The sequence below is a fragment of the Neodiprion virginianus genome, chromosome 1 (assembly GCF_021901495.1).
Source record: "Neodiprion virginianus isolate iyNeoVirg1 chromosome 1, iyNeoVirg1.1, whole genome shotgun sequence".
NCBI lineage: Eukaryota > Metazoa > Arthropoda > Insecta > Hymenoptera > Diprionidae > Neodiprion > Neodiprion virginianus.
Genome location: NC_060877.1, coordinates 26512683 through 26528698, shown reverse-complemented (window position 1 = coordinate 26528698; position 16016 = coordinate 26512683). Strand labels below are relative to the sequence as shown.

Genomic DNA, 16016 nt, shown 5'->3' with positions numbered 1-16016 from the left:
AGATAAGCAGCCGTCATCTTTCGACGCGCTTAAATCTGACTCTACCCGCGTCCTACAAGCGTACGGAAGGTGTCGCTACTTTTCGAGGCTAACTTCAGGACATGGAAAGTCGATTCACTTCACAGTACGCTGTTTTGTCAAACGCATTTGTGGAATTATAAACATCTACTTTCTAGCTTACAATTATTACAGATTTTCACTTACTACGGTTAGATATTGGAACATGAGAAATGGTCATTTTCAAATGCAAGCCCAATTATATGTTTTATTTTTGTAACAACTTGTAACAACGCCATACTACACAACAGCTTTAATCCTGATCAGTTTTTGTCTCCAAAATCTTTTCTTCGAATTTTTAATTGCAGTAAAACATATTACTAATTCTTCCTCTAAAATTGCATAGTTTCTATTATTTATGTTGAGTGTTATCAACAAAATAAACTGAATTCCGTTAATATAATAGTAGATCAAGGCAGAATGCCGCAGATTAGACTTGATCGTGAATCTCTGCCTTAGTATATATTTTAACGTTGTAAACTTCTAAACAAGTATGGTTGATGAAGATGTGCAGTCTTTACATGTATACCTTCAGTCGAAGTAAGCATCATTATCTAAGCGTCAACTTGATATGCTCACCCGTACCCTGTACCCAAGTTGAAAACTTATCGAATACACCCCTGATGCCTGTCGGGGAAGATGGCGGCAGCAGAGTTGAAACCGGTCGTTGCTTTGTGTAATCAAATACCAAAAACCGAGGAGACGACAGTAGATCCGCAAAGTAAACTTGACAACTACAATTTTGAAGTATTGGACGTGATCTTGTGGGTCTTCCCGGTCGTCACGTTCCTCGTAAACGTCATAACAGGTGAAATACATAACACTGATCAGTTTACTACCCCCACTACCCTAACCTAGCTCACTCCACCAACTCAACCAACTCAACCAGAATAACACCTTACGAATGCACAGCGATATTGAGAAAGCTCCTTTCCGAAAATTATTATAGACAACCGAGGAGCTGTCTGATCGTCATCAAATTCATTGGATTTGTGTAAAATTTTATTTGGCAATATCGTTGGTAATTGTTAATGATTGAGACACAATTTTTTTTGAGAATGCAGTGCTCCTTACAGATTCGTGCACTACTCATTATTTTTTATCAAAGTGGATTAGTAAAGTTTGTTAAATTTGCTCAAATTTTATTTCACCAAATCAATTTATTTGAATTGAGTAATACTCTGATTTTTTCGAGATTAATATACAAGCACAGTTCATGAAAATAAGGTCTTCAATTATTTATTTGTCACATATGAACCATGCGAAGACACTGTAAAATGGTTAAATTTTACCAATTGTGACTGTATTGTTGATACATTTACGCATAATCAAATCTATCATTTCTTTATCTGCTCTGTTTCTACACCTTCATCTTATAACACATTTCGTTTTTCTACATTCAATTTAGATGGCCTGGTTGTCAACAATTATCTTTCTAGTGGTTACTCAGGATGGGCGTACTTTACCGTCATATTCATGCTGCTACCTGCAATAATTGTACAGCTATTCAGCTTGAGATGGCACCATTCTGACGGTTCATTGAAGTACACTCATTGGATGTCACACATTATTTTTATGGGTGTAGTTCACAGGTAATGTGCATATATATATATATTTTTTAAGCTATCTTAATCTTGAGTGATTTGAGTTCACAGTGTTCTGTTGTAACTAAATTTGATGTGGAAGTGTTGTTATTTTATTAATGGATTCCTTACTGTCTCGTATGCACATAACATTGTTTTAGCATGCTGTCAAACTTTGATTTTCGTTGTTTATTTAGATACCTAGTTTTATTGCACGCAGCAATAGAATCTTTGAAAAATGGGCAATCAAAATCCCGGAAAGACTGGGTGCTTAGGCAGCAGAGCGACATATGCATGCTTCACTTATTTGAATCATTTATGGAATCTGCTCCTCAGATTTTGCTACAACTGTACGTCATGGTTGTACTTCAAGAGGCTTTATTTTGGACCAGTAAGTATATGAGAGCTTCCAGGATATTGCCATTACAGGCAATACTAAGTAAAAAATCTAACTGATCCCGTTTCAGTAAAAGATGAAACTCATAAGTAATGGAATAAAATACTCATTTATTACAAATAATTTACATACTTACAATCTTCTCACACATTATCACAATATTTTCTCAATTACACTCAAATTTTTGTCATAAGGTAATAGTCATCAGGCGAATAGTCAAACAGGTTAAAGTCCTTTTCATATACTCGGTACACTTCTTCCAAAAGCATCTTTGGCACGCTTTGAAAATATTTTTTAGAGATCATAGTTGTTGTTGCCCCTTGTGGATTAACATTTTTTACATTATTTTTAGTGTATAAGTATTGATTCAGTTCTAATTCCTGGATTAAAAAGTCTTCATCTCTCTTAAATGTTTCAAATTTTAAAATGTAATCATAGTTTAGCGCACATGGTCTACAGAATTGATTGTAAGGAGCCCAATGTTCATCAAAGTATTTTTCTTTTGTAATAAATCTTAGAAATTCCGTGAAAGTTGGTTCTCGCTTGGTATTAGAAGCTGCTGTTTTCTGTCGATATTTCTGAGTGATGTGGCGCCCATATTTGTTGTAATAATATTTTCTGCTTTCCATATTTTCTAATTTGTCTCTGTAGGCTGACAATAGTCGTTCGAATGGATGCCGCACAACAATGAATTTCTTTGTATGTCTCAACTTCTGGAAAATTTTTTTTACAAATCCACAACAATGTTTGTTCCATGACACAGAAAAATATGTTTTGTTTGAATTACTTAAATAACAATAAGGACATGGAGTTTCGAAAATTTTGGTAAAATTTAATTATTACACATTCGTAAGATGCCAGAAGTTTTTTTTCTGTATATGAACTATTGGTGATAAATCCAAGTAATATGCTACATTTGACTATGTTTTTGCATACCTCTAGTGTTGATTTTAAGTCTGCATTTGGGAATGCCTGTCTAGCAAGAGTATTTACTTGCAACACATTACGTTCAATAAGCTCTACTGTGAGATCAGACAAAGTTCTACCCAAAACGGCGAAATGCACCATCCATGTTGAACTGCCAGCTTTATAAATCGGGCACCAAGATAATCCATGTTTTCTAAAAGAACATATCCATTGTAAAATGTTGGCGCTGCGATGAAACACGCACTAAGCAATATGCAAACTACATGTTGTTACAGAATTTGGATTAAAAAACTTTCAATTTTTGACATAAAACAATAATTAGATTGATACAAAATAACATAAATGAATTAACATACGTGTCAACAATCATGTTAGAAACCACTGCACGAATTGGAGATGTCTCGTTTCCAAGGATCTGACAAACACTCTTAACACCTGTTCTTCTAATTTTCAACTCGGTTCTTATCTCTGCCATTTGTGCCGCTGTTATGATTTCGTCCAAATAATCTGTTGAATTAATTCTACTATCGATGTATACTGTATCTGACTGTTGCGTCGGCTCAATGTACTCCGGTAATAATATTGGTTCCGATGGCTCTTCAGTTAGCAGAGTTCTCCCAATAATAGTGACAGTTGTCAGACCCATTGCATAAATCACCATCCATCGTAAAAACTTGGCCATTCTCTGTTTGAGCAAGCACATTACCAAGAATTACTCATCCAGTCTACTGTATCTATACCCAACGAATGCATGATAAAAGCATCCGCTGACAGAAAATATATTTGTCTTATTTTTCTGGATGATTATTCCTATCTCTTTATTTAAATTTATACATTTTTTCCTTTTAATGCATACTCCATACATATAAGTTTAAAATGAAGCATTATTTTTCAAATTTTAACACATGTCTTACCAGACCAGTGTTTATATTCAAAAATAACATGTCAAATGGCCACTATGGAGTACAATGAATTCTAGTTATCAGTTCGTATTTTATCGACAATACATTAGTAGGTGAGTGCTTTCCCAAGAGAAAAAATTCCCATTTTTTCAAACCTATACCTCTGGATTATTTTGTTGATTTAGAAATCCAAAATGTCAACTGACTCGACGTCTAGTTTCTATTTAAAAAACAATTAGCGAAATACATTCAACCAGCTGAAATTTGACTGGATAAACAATTGAATCTTCTTAAAATCTGAATAAGGAGAGGTCATTTGCAGAAACTACTACTCATCACATGAGAAATCAACAATCTTAGCACTTGAACAAAAATCCAGGTCTCATGATACAATGAAATACTTTGTATATAAACTGAATTTTAAATCTTCATCAAACATTATCGTGAAACAACGCATCACGAACCGTGGTTTTTAATTTTTTATTACTTGCATGTGCCCAGTGTATAATGTCCCTAACTTTGTAAAGAAATTTTATTGTAAAATAATGTAATTCTATACTGTAGATCTGAAGATGTTTATACAGGGTCTAATTTTATATGAGTTGAATGTATTGATCGATAGCAAATGTAGTAGATTGAAAATTTTATTTCGACGTTTTTCCCAATACCATGATGCATAGATTCTAATCTAAATGTACATATAAGTACCCGGCATTTATCAGTTAATACTTTATTCTTTGCAACACATAACATTTTTTCTTATCGATAATTCCTCAATCAAAGGGTAATCAAAATCAATAACGATATTCACTGCAGGAGATAACTGATCAGTTCTTATGTATCCTATGCTTGACAATCTTGATTAAAATTTAATCAAATCAATCACAGTGATATTTCTGTAGTTAATAACCACTTATTCTTATGTGCTTGAGCCTACAGTGCCCGCTGAAGTAAATATACTAAGTTGGGGATACAGACATTTTTTTCGAATATAATTATCAATACCGATCAAAAATTTCTGAAAATAGTTTCAAGACCAAAGATTTAATGAAGAATTTATTCATGTAGTTGCAAAACTTGAAGAACCAAATTTGCCAAAACAAACATTTTTCAAAAATGCGAATTTAGTAAAAGGTTGAGTGGTTGACAAAAATGATTTCTTTCAACTCAATCTGGATACTGGCACTATAAGGTTCAACCATGTTCTCAAATAGTATTGTGTGTTATTAACATTCACCTGCAAACTCGGAAATACTTCTATCATTATTATCGCACTAGACATTGTTTACCAAATAGAAAGATTTTTTTTCCACCTTTTTTGAATAAATTTTATTTTTTCTTGTTTGTAATTTTTTGTATACTACTATTGTCACTTTTTACCCCACTAAATAGTTGATACATTTTAAATCCATACTATCAGAGCATGACAAAATTTTGCATTTGAGAGAACTATTTACGAAAGAGACGTTGCTAACTCTGAGCTTCACAGGGCACTGAATCTGTCTGGAGCACATTTGAGATGTGAGGTAGTTTCATCTCTGCTCCTAACATATGCTGCGTAGGAGGATATATGTGACTGTTTTGTATCTTATCTACAACGACACCATCACAGCTGAATTTTGTACAATAGATAAGAAAAGGTTTAGAAGAACAAAGGAAGTGTTCAGGGTGGTTGCCATAATTGCCACAGAATGTATCTGAAGTATATGATACAGTGAAACAGCAATTTGAAGCCATACTTAGTGTTGAATGTAATTTACTGAATCGGCTCCAATAAGTGGTGACAGCCTACTTTTTTGTGCAATTGATATCCAAATTTGCAACATAACAAAATATACATGTATTAAATCAATCACCGGCAATTCATTCGAATATTAGTTTTCAATAAAGAAAGAAAAATAGTTTGAATAAAGCTAACTAGTGCAGATATAAGACAAATCATATTCGTCTTTTCGAATGACTTCTCTTGCTACTATTGTGAAGTTTGAGAGTAATAAAACGATTTGTAAATATGATTTTGTTAAGACTTAAGAAAAAGTTTTGTAGCATCCGAGCATCTTATTTTTCTTCAGAAGTAAAAATATATCAGAGATGGTGAGGGTGTTGAATGACCTAAAAATAGGTGCAAATTCCACTGCAATGCTAAATAAAAAAGTGACATAGCAGAAATGTTATTCCAAATGTTACGGTCAGTCAATCAACAGAGCTTTGTTTAGACTAAGATGAGATTTATAAAAAAATGTGGTCAACAATCACTTCACAACTCAAATGAAACTATACTTTTTCACAGTGAATTCTATTCACTGGTATGTTTCACCTGTCATTAAACCCTGTGATTCTAAATATTGTACTCGTTTATGATGGTTTTAACGACTTTTCTTGGAGATTTTACTGAAGTTGAAATTGCCGTTCTGGCTTAAGGCCAATGCGTCAGTGACAAATGTCAGATATGATTTAAGTTTATACCTTACCTTAAAATTATGGAAATGAACATTGCTGAACACTTTTATAGAATGTGTGTCAATTATGCGTTTGTTTATATTACAGCTATTTCAGCTGCTGCCTCCCTGTGTTCGTTAGCATGGGCAATAGCTGCTTATACCAGGGCTATGCGCAGAGCACGGCCAGATAAATGTGAAACTGCATGGCCGAGTCTAACTCTCCAAGCTTTTTGGAGAGGTGGAATGCTCACATCGCGAATTGCTGCATTGGTTTTGGCAGCTGTTTGCATCAAAGAATGGATATTCTTGCTATTAGGTAATTATTGTTGCACATACTTTCGAATTGGTAATATCCTAATATTCGAAAAATATCAATTTTGTTGAAGGAATTCACTGGCTGGGTATGACGACATGGGTAATCCTACAGAATACAGATTTCTGTCCAACAAAATGGGAAGAACGAATATACAACTGTGTAATTGGTGTTATATACTGCTTTGATTTTTTTAATTTATGTGAAGGACAGTCTCGGTATCGTGTGCTTTGTTTTTATTTGGTCACAATTGCTCAGAATATTGTTTTTTTGAGTATTTACATTATATATGTCAAAAGCTCGTTAAAGTTTGCTGTTCTTACCATATCAATGGTCATGATTATTGGTGGAACTGTGATAGGATTAATTAGCATGCTTCTTTATTATGGTAAATTTCACCCAGCAGGGCCAATAAAATTGTGTGATAGTTCAAATAACGATACCGAAACTGCTTCACAAAAAACAGTGGATAAATCGGGAACACTTAGATCTCTTAAGCATCGTTGGCATGCATCTGTTTTGTCAATACCACATTCGGTTGATTTATCGCAAGTTACAACTGTATCTGACGATATAACTGCGGATAAAAAGTCACTACTTACTAATATAGTTCAAAGTTCCGAATTCGTGGAAGAAGGAATCGTTAACCAGAGTTGCGACGTCAGTGATGTTACTGAAACAGTTGTGAAAGTTGTTGTGGAAAATTCAAATATTAACGAAGTCACTTGTTCTAGTTCACAAAATTATATTTCTACCGTACACAACTTATCCAATTCTCCAAATAGTCAAAACATGACTAATGAAATACTGCATTCACAAATTCCTGGAAATTATCAAAATTTTAGTCGTTCAAATCTGCCACATTCAATAACTGTAGATAGTGACGTAGAAGATGATTATGTCGAGTGTAATAATATAGAAACATTGCGGCGTCAAAAACGTAGAGGGATATGTTCCCCGGTTGAATTGGGCTTGGAAACAGATGATTCCAAGTCAGATGATTTAAACTCGAGTCTACAATCGCAGAAGCGAAGAGGGATTTGTTCCTCAGCACAATTAGGCCTTGAACTAGTTACAGACGAAGATAATTATGTGGAAAAAAATTTCAAATTTGAGAAACGGAGACCAATGATTGCCACTGAATCCGAAATTGGATTCGATTTGAACAGTTTTGCAGAAAATTCTTCTCCACTCAGTCCAACTTCCACAGAACTACTAGCCCTTCAAGACAGTATTAAAGACCGAGAGAGATTAGACACACCTGTAATATCGGAAACTGATAAAATATCTGAAAGCGATAAAATCTCGGAAGAAATATCGCAAAAGGAAGAAACTATGAGTCATGTTACTTCCGTACATGATTACGAAAATGTTTGTCCCTTGGGCATAGCCAGACCTCCTTGGTGCATACGTAGTTGGAAAGGATACACCGATATTGAGACATATATTCACGACGATAGTGTTGTTAGAGATAGACGCCGAGATACATTGACAAGTTCAGCTACAGGCACTACTTTTAGTTCTGAATTTTCCGATCCCACTTGCACAAGTCCAGCACCAAGAAAGGGTCTCAAACGTTCGAGACAGGACGATTACTTGGATACCTTAGTATACGACTTAGAAGACTGGGAATCTAATGTAACTTCTAACGAGGAAATATCAACTTCAACTTTATCAGACATTGACGAAGAAGAGGCTAATTTATTTGTTGCAAAACCAATTGTCATAGACGACAAGGGTGGTATGTTTGCATTGGATACAATTTTAGAAGAACGAGAAGACTCTGTTTCAAGTTCAGACACCGGCATCGATTTAAGGCGTGCCAATAATTGTTCAGTTAGTACTTTAGTCGCAACAATTGACGAAATAAGAAAATGCACTGCTGAAAATTCACCTAGGCACGTTTATCATCGAACCGAATCTCAGTGGGAAGATTTAGATCCAAAGATGTTGATAAAAAAAGTACAGCTTGCTAAAGTTCTATTTTCAAATGATTTTAACAAGTTTTCTCCCTGTAAAGATGTGCCACATTCGTCACTGTTGGATTCCTCATTAATATTCAATAGTGCCAAAGAAATTGAGGCAATGAAAGAAATGACAAAGTGTTACTCCACTGCATCCATCAGACGAACACCCTTAATAAATGCTATTCTATCGGACTCACCAATCCTAGGACCAAAAGCAAAGATCCAGAAATATAACAGTATTGCCGATGATTTAAATATTTCGAATTTGGAAGAACACAACGTTTATGTCGAGATGCGACCACTGATACCAGAAAAATCTGATGAAGTTCGTAAAATGATTCCTGCCATGACACCATCTAATATTAATCCAAGCAATCTCCGACCTAAAACTGAGATTGTCGAAAAAATGACGTTAGAAAGTGAAGGTGCCCATGAGAACTTTATCGCTGAAGAAGCAGCGGTCATACAATCTTCAGAGAATTATCAAGCACCCTTGGTAACATTTTCACGAGCACCTATTTCTCCCAGTGAAACGTTTTCAAATGGTGAATTACCAAAAGTGCCACCGATCGAGCCAAAAGCAGTACCACCAGTTTTGAATGCGAATTTTTCCTATCCGGTGGGCGTACATGCGTCATATGAAAAACGTAGACGGAACGTCAACCGGCCAAGGCGAAAATTTTCGCTTTTGAGAGAAAGATTTGAGCCAAAATCTGAAAGACTGATATACACGGTAACACCACAAAGTAGAAATTCGAATTTACTCACTGAACCTAGGACAATGCTTTATCTTGATCAAACAAAATTCAGTGCATGTGATAAACAAATGTCAATTATTTTGAATGATAAGTTCAATGCCGAAGACTTTACTGCTTCTTATGACAAAGAAAATCTAACACCAGCAGTGACAAGTCGAATTAGTCACTGGAATAGTTTTATAAATGAACACAATTCTTCAATATCCGATAAACTGGAAATGAAAGATAATAATTTTGGTAGTCTTTCAAATTTAAAGGAGAAGAGAAGTATTTTTTTGAAACAAGTTCTTTCTCCACCAAAATTTCAGAACTGGGGTAAAAAAAGGACTTTTAGTCCTAATGCCAAAATGTTACCGAAAGCACTTTGAGATTAAATTAGCAATATTTACTTCAGATAGAATTTTAACATATGCATATGTATCTGATCTCATGGCCAGTAAGTAGACATAGGATACACCTGTCAGCATAAAATGACAAATGAATATTTAATGTTGCCACACTTTCAACATTTAAACGTCAAATGTTCCAAATTCCTCCATTCGTAGAGGAGACTGAATATATTCTAGAAACTCGGCCTGTTAATTTGTGACTGTGAACAGAAAAGATTGCATCCAAGTTGACTGAATGATATTTCAATGTAGAATTACCGTTCTTCATTTTTTGAGCACACAAATCACTTTCGTAAAACTCATACAGGATCAAAAGAAGCAAAACCGTTTGGCTTCAATAACAATGAGCCTAGGGCGAAATTGTATAAAACCCGGTGTAGACATTAGTATTCACTCCATGTAAATATTTTTCTGACTAAACGTTTATTCTTATTAAATGAGTACTTTTTTGACTGTAAATATTACTCTAACAACAATGATAAAGGAACAAGAGAAGGAATGAATATAGATACTTGAGGTTGAAATTTTTTTCACATAGAGTGATGTGCAGCAAAGTATTATATTTACTATCAGTATAGTTTTAGAGTTCTTTTTATACAAAACATAATTATAGTGCATATATGTATATATACATATATTAGGATAGTAAATATAACAAATATAATCTAGTATAAATGACTTGTAAATGATCAGACTACACTAGCAAATACTGTTATTCAAAGATCTTAAAACTGACAAGAGTTCGTTCATTGAGTGCACAATCAGTTTTGTATTTGAATAGCGAATATCTTGTTACAACTTTCTCCAACTGAATAATCTCTTCTCATTAGCATTCCGTAAAACATTCTTGTTATTAAATTTCTTGCCGATTCTTCCCAACTGTTCCTGAGGCAATTTGGATCTGTATTTTTTATTTTCGAATTTACTACAATTAGTGTTATGTATGACAAGATATTGTTGCACAACAATCAAATGGTCAAACATGTGATCTGTCGACCTAAAAATTGTAAGTATTCCATTGATTCTGTGATGAATAAATATTTTTTTTTTACGTATTGTATCGTTCTTTAATAGCAGTAATTATACATTAATTCGTTTGTATATGTTCAAATGATTTGATTCACGTTTTGTACATAGGAAAAATAATCAATAATCTTTACTGAAATGAATAAATTGTAGCTCAGATAGTTGAGAATCAAACGCAAAATATCAATATAATAAAAATTTGAACCCGAAATATTCATGAAGAAATGTCAGCAGTTTCCACGGATAGCCTAGTCGCTGGACCAATTTCACCTGTTTTTGTTGGTAGCTGTGCATCCAAAATCCACCGCAGGAAACGACAGATGGTATGTAATTTTTTGTGAATTTTTTTTAGATCAATACTAGATTTAGAAAATTGTGATTTGGTAAATGAAAACGCCCATGGACATCATTATATAGATACTAAAAGAAGATATTATTTGTCACATGAAGTGATATTACATTGATACACAGTAAAGTATGACAGGTAATAATAGTATGGTGTAGTAATCTCTTTATATATACAATTATATAGTATATCGTATATAGTAGTAGATGAAAAATAGTCTAGCAGAAATGACTTATAAAATAACAAAAACCTATTAATAGCAAATGGTGAGAGTCAAGGATTCGGATAGTGATTCATTCTTTGATTTGAGTACAATCAGTTTAGTAAATAGATAGGGAAAGTCATCTTACTATTACCCAAATCAAACATTCGCCAATAATAACAAAACCTATAATATTCTGACGTGCTTAACTCATTTGCTACTTACATAATACGGATCTAATTGTTTTTGTCTTTAGATATGAACCAATATCACCTAATAATCAAATTGTCAGACTTATAAATTGCCTAGCTAAGAAGTGTAAGTATTGCATTGATTCTCTGATGAATAAATATTTCCCTACATATCCTATTGTGCTCTAATAATAATTTGACACAAACTTATTTAATTCAGTTTAGATGATCATGATCCATTTACGTTATTTGTATGGGAAAAATATTATCAAATAATATTAGTCTTATAATAAAACGGTAAAAAATAGTAATAATAACAGATCTTATTCGATATCGCGCGAATGACTGACTGAAATTGTGAAAACTTATAAGATATATCTTTTTTTGAAAGTGCAAAAAAACAAATCCATTCAGCTAACAAGTACATTTGTGATTAGTTTATTTTGAAGGAATAAACATGATCACCGTAAGTAGTCAATTTTGTATATAACATCTTAACGTTAATCACAGTCCCACAATATGTCACCTACTGTATTACTCACTATACAACTATTACGTTAATTCGCTGGGATCTATACTTATTTCATTACATATAAAGTGAAGTAACGTTGATAATATAAATATCTACAAAATACTTTCGATGGAAGTAATGTATGCGCGACTTTCGTGTAGAAAAGAATAAAAACTGTATAATTCTTATTAGTACTTCGTTGTTAAACGGTATAGCTGATCATGGCGAAAAAAAAAATATTAGCTGTGTAAACATAAATAAATGATTAAATATTTGTTTCGATTGGGGACTTCTTGTTAGCGTCTGATTTTTTGTCCTCGACTTCGATTATTTTTATTCATCTGCTCATCTCATTATATCTTACTTTGAACTTAAAGTTTCAGATTGAATAAAATGTGAATCTATACACGTAATCGTTTTGCAGCAAATTATTATCAATTCGTTGTCATTTAATGCATATGCCACATGAGAGCGCTATGATGATGATTGAACGAAATAAAATTCTTACGAAATACTTGAACAGAAGAAACCAGAGAGTATTGCACTGGTAAATCTTTGTGATAAGAATATTTTATCAACTAGTATTTTAAAAATGTATTCGACTTTCATTTGTTTAATGTTGAAAGATTATTTTGAATTGAAATTGATGTCATCATTAATTACATTCAATGCGTCCATTTCATTACTAATATCTATTGCAACAGCTTCAACTCTACGTCATGATGATCCAGCCTCAGTCACTCTCAAATAAGTGTACTTTGTCCATTAACAGTTTTCTCACTATACTTTTTTATCCAATCAATATGACAGACAATAGGTAAACTACGTAAATTATTGCACACGCGAGTTGAGAGAGACATTTTACGCAACTCTTGTGCAATCTGGTGTAATGACTTTCCTTTCGTCTCCGGTATTAACAAGAAAACGTAGAATATGGTGACGAGACACATAAAACTGTACAATAAGTAAGAACCTGCCAAAGTCATCGATTCTGGAACAAATTTAAAACAATAAATGAGCATCTAGAACACTTTGTGATAAGTAAAGTATAAACAGAGTATAGACCTACACAAAATTGCATCAAACTTACTTATCATTTTTGTAACCAATTCTGTAGCAACAATATTTGCAATCCATAGAATGACTATTGAAAAGCTAACACACTTCCCTCTGACCGTTGCTGGGAAGACTTCACTAAGTGTCAGGAATGGTACTGGACCAAGCCCCAGCGCATAAGCAGCCTCATAAACCAAAAGAGTTATGACTGCCAATATACGTAGACCACCATTCAGCCCTTCAGATGTAACTATATTTTGAGTCTGAAACGATTTTCGGAGATGAAAAGAATAAACAGGGACTGGAAACAATAATTTTTCGGACATAATTCAGAATCCTTCACAATGCTGTGCTAAGAAAGGAGACAAATGGTATGGACAATACCGAGTGGAGCAGATTTTGCGACTTTCTTATCTCGAATATGGATACGCTTCGATAAATCAAATATACCTCACAAGACGCTTTCACTTGTGTCCAAGTTTCTGGACTGGGGGCAATCATAGCCAATGGTGTTGGCAAGAGAGGGAATGGTGGTGGCGATCCCATAGGAATACCAATTCCAGTCCTCAAATTGTCATTACCCATGTTAACATTGATCGTGTTGATACAATTAGAATTGATACTGTCTAGAGTATTATCGCCTCTATCAAATGTTGCAAGCAATGACAACAGCGATATAGCCGTCATGCAGATAGTCGCAGATGTTATCAGAGCAGTCCGACGACCGCATCGTTCGACGACGACTAATGAAAGTATCGTACTAAATACTTTCACGATCCCAAGCGCTACCAGTGCGGTTGTCTGTGCTACATCTATGAGAAACATTGTTAGTTTGTGGTCATTGAGGTTTTACTATTTATTTTTATATGCTATCCATAATTCTATTGGAATTGACGTCATTTTTTTTAAAACTATACTACTAACAAGTATATTTCCTATGTTCAAATGTCTGAGTTTTCTCATTGTGCCATATAATTTTTACCCAAATGTTAAATACTTACTGGAGCAAATTCCCAGTAATGCAAACAGTCTAGGCGCGTAAAACAAGACCTGACGTCTACCAGTTCCTTGTTGTAGAATCAACATAACTGCCATAATGAAAAACATCTCCAAAACATTGTTCCATGGATTTTTTACCGTTTTTCTTGCTACATGTTGATTACGTTGTAGCAATAAAAACGGCGGAGATCTATGCAAGAAGATAATGATGATAGCACAAGTGACCAATGCAGGTACAGCCGTTACGCCCATTGCGATTCTCCATTGATAATTGGTGGTCTTATTTGCACCTGCTATTACAGAAAGTAGCAAACCAGCCGCAGTGCCAAATTGATGTAACGTAATGTTGTAACCACGTTTGTTAGATTCTGATACTTCTGACATGTAAATACATTGCGCAATGGCTGAAGCAGTCCCTGTATACCCACATATTATGCGTGCACATAACAGAAGAGTGTAATGATTGGATAATGCGGATAGCAGGGAACCAAACGTTAAGAGTGCTAGGGTGAGAATCATTGTCCAACGCCGGCCAAAACTGTCTATCAAGATACCTGTTGATAGAAATGGATGCAATTCGTTAGGCTCTAAATTATATTGATAAGTTTCATTAATTCTTTTACAAGAGGGATCTTAGAGAAAATTCTAACGAAATTTCATGCCAAATTCAACTAATTGTGCATGTTTATTCGTTAGATATAATACTAAGATTTGAAATGTGTAATTGAAATTATTTTGTTTGTCCATCTGAATAAAAAGTAATTGACAATGATGTTCAAAATATTGTTTGTTTTTGTTTTCTGGTAAAATTCGGCATAACAGAGGTTTATATAATTGAACTCTTCAACAACCATTTTTGGTTAGTCGTACCAATAACATAACTAACAAAACTTACCACCGGACAGAGCACCAAGAAGTGCGCCAACGAACCAGACATTAACTACAGTCTCCTGCTCAAAACAACTTAAGTTAAATTCGTCTTTGATTGCAGATGCTGTGGGCTTGGCTATACCCATGTCATAGCCGAAGGATGCGCCGGCCCAAAAGGCAACGATTGATACAAGAAGGTCTTGATTCCTCGACGTCAAAGGTGTTAGATTGTCCTTTTGTTTTGGAATTGGTTTTCTTAGATTCTTCACCGGTATACATTGATAATCGTCAACCACTGGTTTATTTTCTGGTACGTCAGCTGCTTGGTTCCCACCATTCAGCAATATTGCTGTGTCTTCCTCGTCACTCATTTTTTCGCTTGTCAAATTGACAGTCTAAATTTATCGATGTACAATAAGTGAGTTTTTACTGAGAGACTTTAGCTGAAATGAAATAATGACTGGGTGAAAATAAAATATAACAAACATTACCAATACTGATTATCTACATTATTGCTCAAACGCTTTTATTGTGGCTTGATTAAGCCTTTTCTTTATTTCAATTGAACTAGAAAAAACGCGAACGTCTGGGCATGCAATTCTCACCTGCAGCTGCAAAATCAAATATAGTATTAGCTCAGGTGTGGCATGAGAAATTGCGCGTATATTCAGTATGATATTTGTTTCCGAAAAATGTTGTATAATCAAATTGTTTATGTAATGTAGGAGCAATGCAATGTAGAGTAAAATATGAATCAGCGAATCGTTTTCGACAAGAAAGCCTGGCACTACAGTTATCGTCGTGCAGTAGATGAATGTTTATACAAAATGTTTCTCGTTGAAACACTGTCAACTTTAAGAAACGTTCAAAGTATACATGACAGCTGGACTCGTGTCATGTTGTAGAAAAATAGATACAATCTTACTTACAGCAAACAAGCTTCGAGCAATCGGTTTTGTTTACAACATTTTTTGACGTTTGAGTCAAAGCCTGGCTAATCGCTGGCGGCCATTTGCAAGGCCTCGAACGAAAAAAATGAGTCTTTGACAGCTGTCAAAGTTGGGTGAAAATGATGAAAAAA

At 34.2% G+C, this 16016-nt stretch overlaps 3 protein-coding genes across 16 annotated transcripts; 1 reads left to right on the top strand and 2 right to left on the bottom strand.

Annotated features, from left to right (window-relative positions):
* The first annotated feature begins 87 nt into the window (after window positions 1-87).
* Window positions 88-11747, top strand: LOC124304758 (uncharacterized). 2 transcript variants are annotated; one of them, XM_046763376.1, is made up of 5 exons: window positions 88-865; window positions 1466-1649; window positions 1838-2031; window positions 6414-6623; window positions 6694-11747. In XM_046763376.1, the coding sequence occupies exons 1-5, from the start codon at window positions 697-699 to the stop codon at window positions 9711-9713; spliced, it is 3777 nt and encodes a 1258-aa protein (XP_046619332.1). In that variant the 5' UTR covers window positions 88-696; the 3' UTR covers window positions 9714-11747. The 2 variants fall into 2 exon arrangements, with proteins under 2 accessions (XP_046619332.1, XP_046619340.1); XM_046763384.1 differs by lacking the exons at window positions 88-865; window positions 1838-2031 and having other exon boundaries at window positions 1523-1649.
* LOC124304823 (carbohydrate sulfotransferase 11-like) lies at window positions 1998-6430 on the bottom strand. Of its 8 annotated transcripts, XM_046763512.1 has the most exons (5): window positions 5104-5384; window positions 3321-3649; window positions 2974-3157; window positions 2170-2750; window positions 2011-2075 (listed from the first exon to the last, which is right to left on the bottom strand). In XM_046763512.1, exons 1-4 carry the CDS (start codon window positions 5146-5148, stop codon window positions 2214-2216), a joined length of 1095 nt encoding a protein of 364 aa, XP_046619468.1. In that variant the 5' UTR covers window positions 5149-5384; the 3' UTR covers window positions 2011-2075; window positions 2170-2213. The 8 variants fall into 8 exon arrangements, with proteins under 8 accessions (XP_046619519.1, XP_046619483.1, XP_046619458.1 ...); XM_046763563.1 differs by lacking the exon at window positions 5104-5384 and adding an exon at window positions 6338-6430 and having other exon boundaries at window positions 1998-2750; XM_046763527.1 differs by having other exon boundaries at window positions 1998-2750; window positions 3321-3731.
* On the bottom strand, window positions 11230-16003 carry LOC124304777 (solute carrier family 2, facilitated glucose transporter member 10-like). 6 transcript variants are annotated; one of them, XM_046763428.1, is made up of 7 exons: window positions 15865-15964; window positions 15541-15546; window positions 14961-15378; window positions 14068-14619; window positions 13517-13878; window positions 13101-13329; window positions 11230-13001 (listed from the first exon to the last, which is right to left on the bottom strand). In XM_046763428.1, exons 3-7 carry the CDS (start codon window positions 15304-15306, stop codon window positions 12754-12756), a joined length of 1737 nt encoding a protein of 578 aa, XP_046619384.1. In that variant the 5' UTR covers window positions 15307-15378; window positions 15541-15546; window positions 15865-15964; the 3' UTR covers window positions 11230-12753. The 6 variants fall into 6 exon arrangements, with proteins under 6 accessions (XP_046619384.1, XP_046619375.1, XP_046619413.1 ...); XM_046763419.1 differs by having other exon boundaries at window positions 14961-15330; window positions 15427-15546; window positions 15865-15959; XM_046763457.1 differs by having other exon boundaries at window positions 14961-15330; window positions 15865-15959.
* Between the last annotated feature and the right edge of the window lie 13 nt (window positions 16004-16016).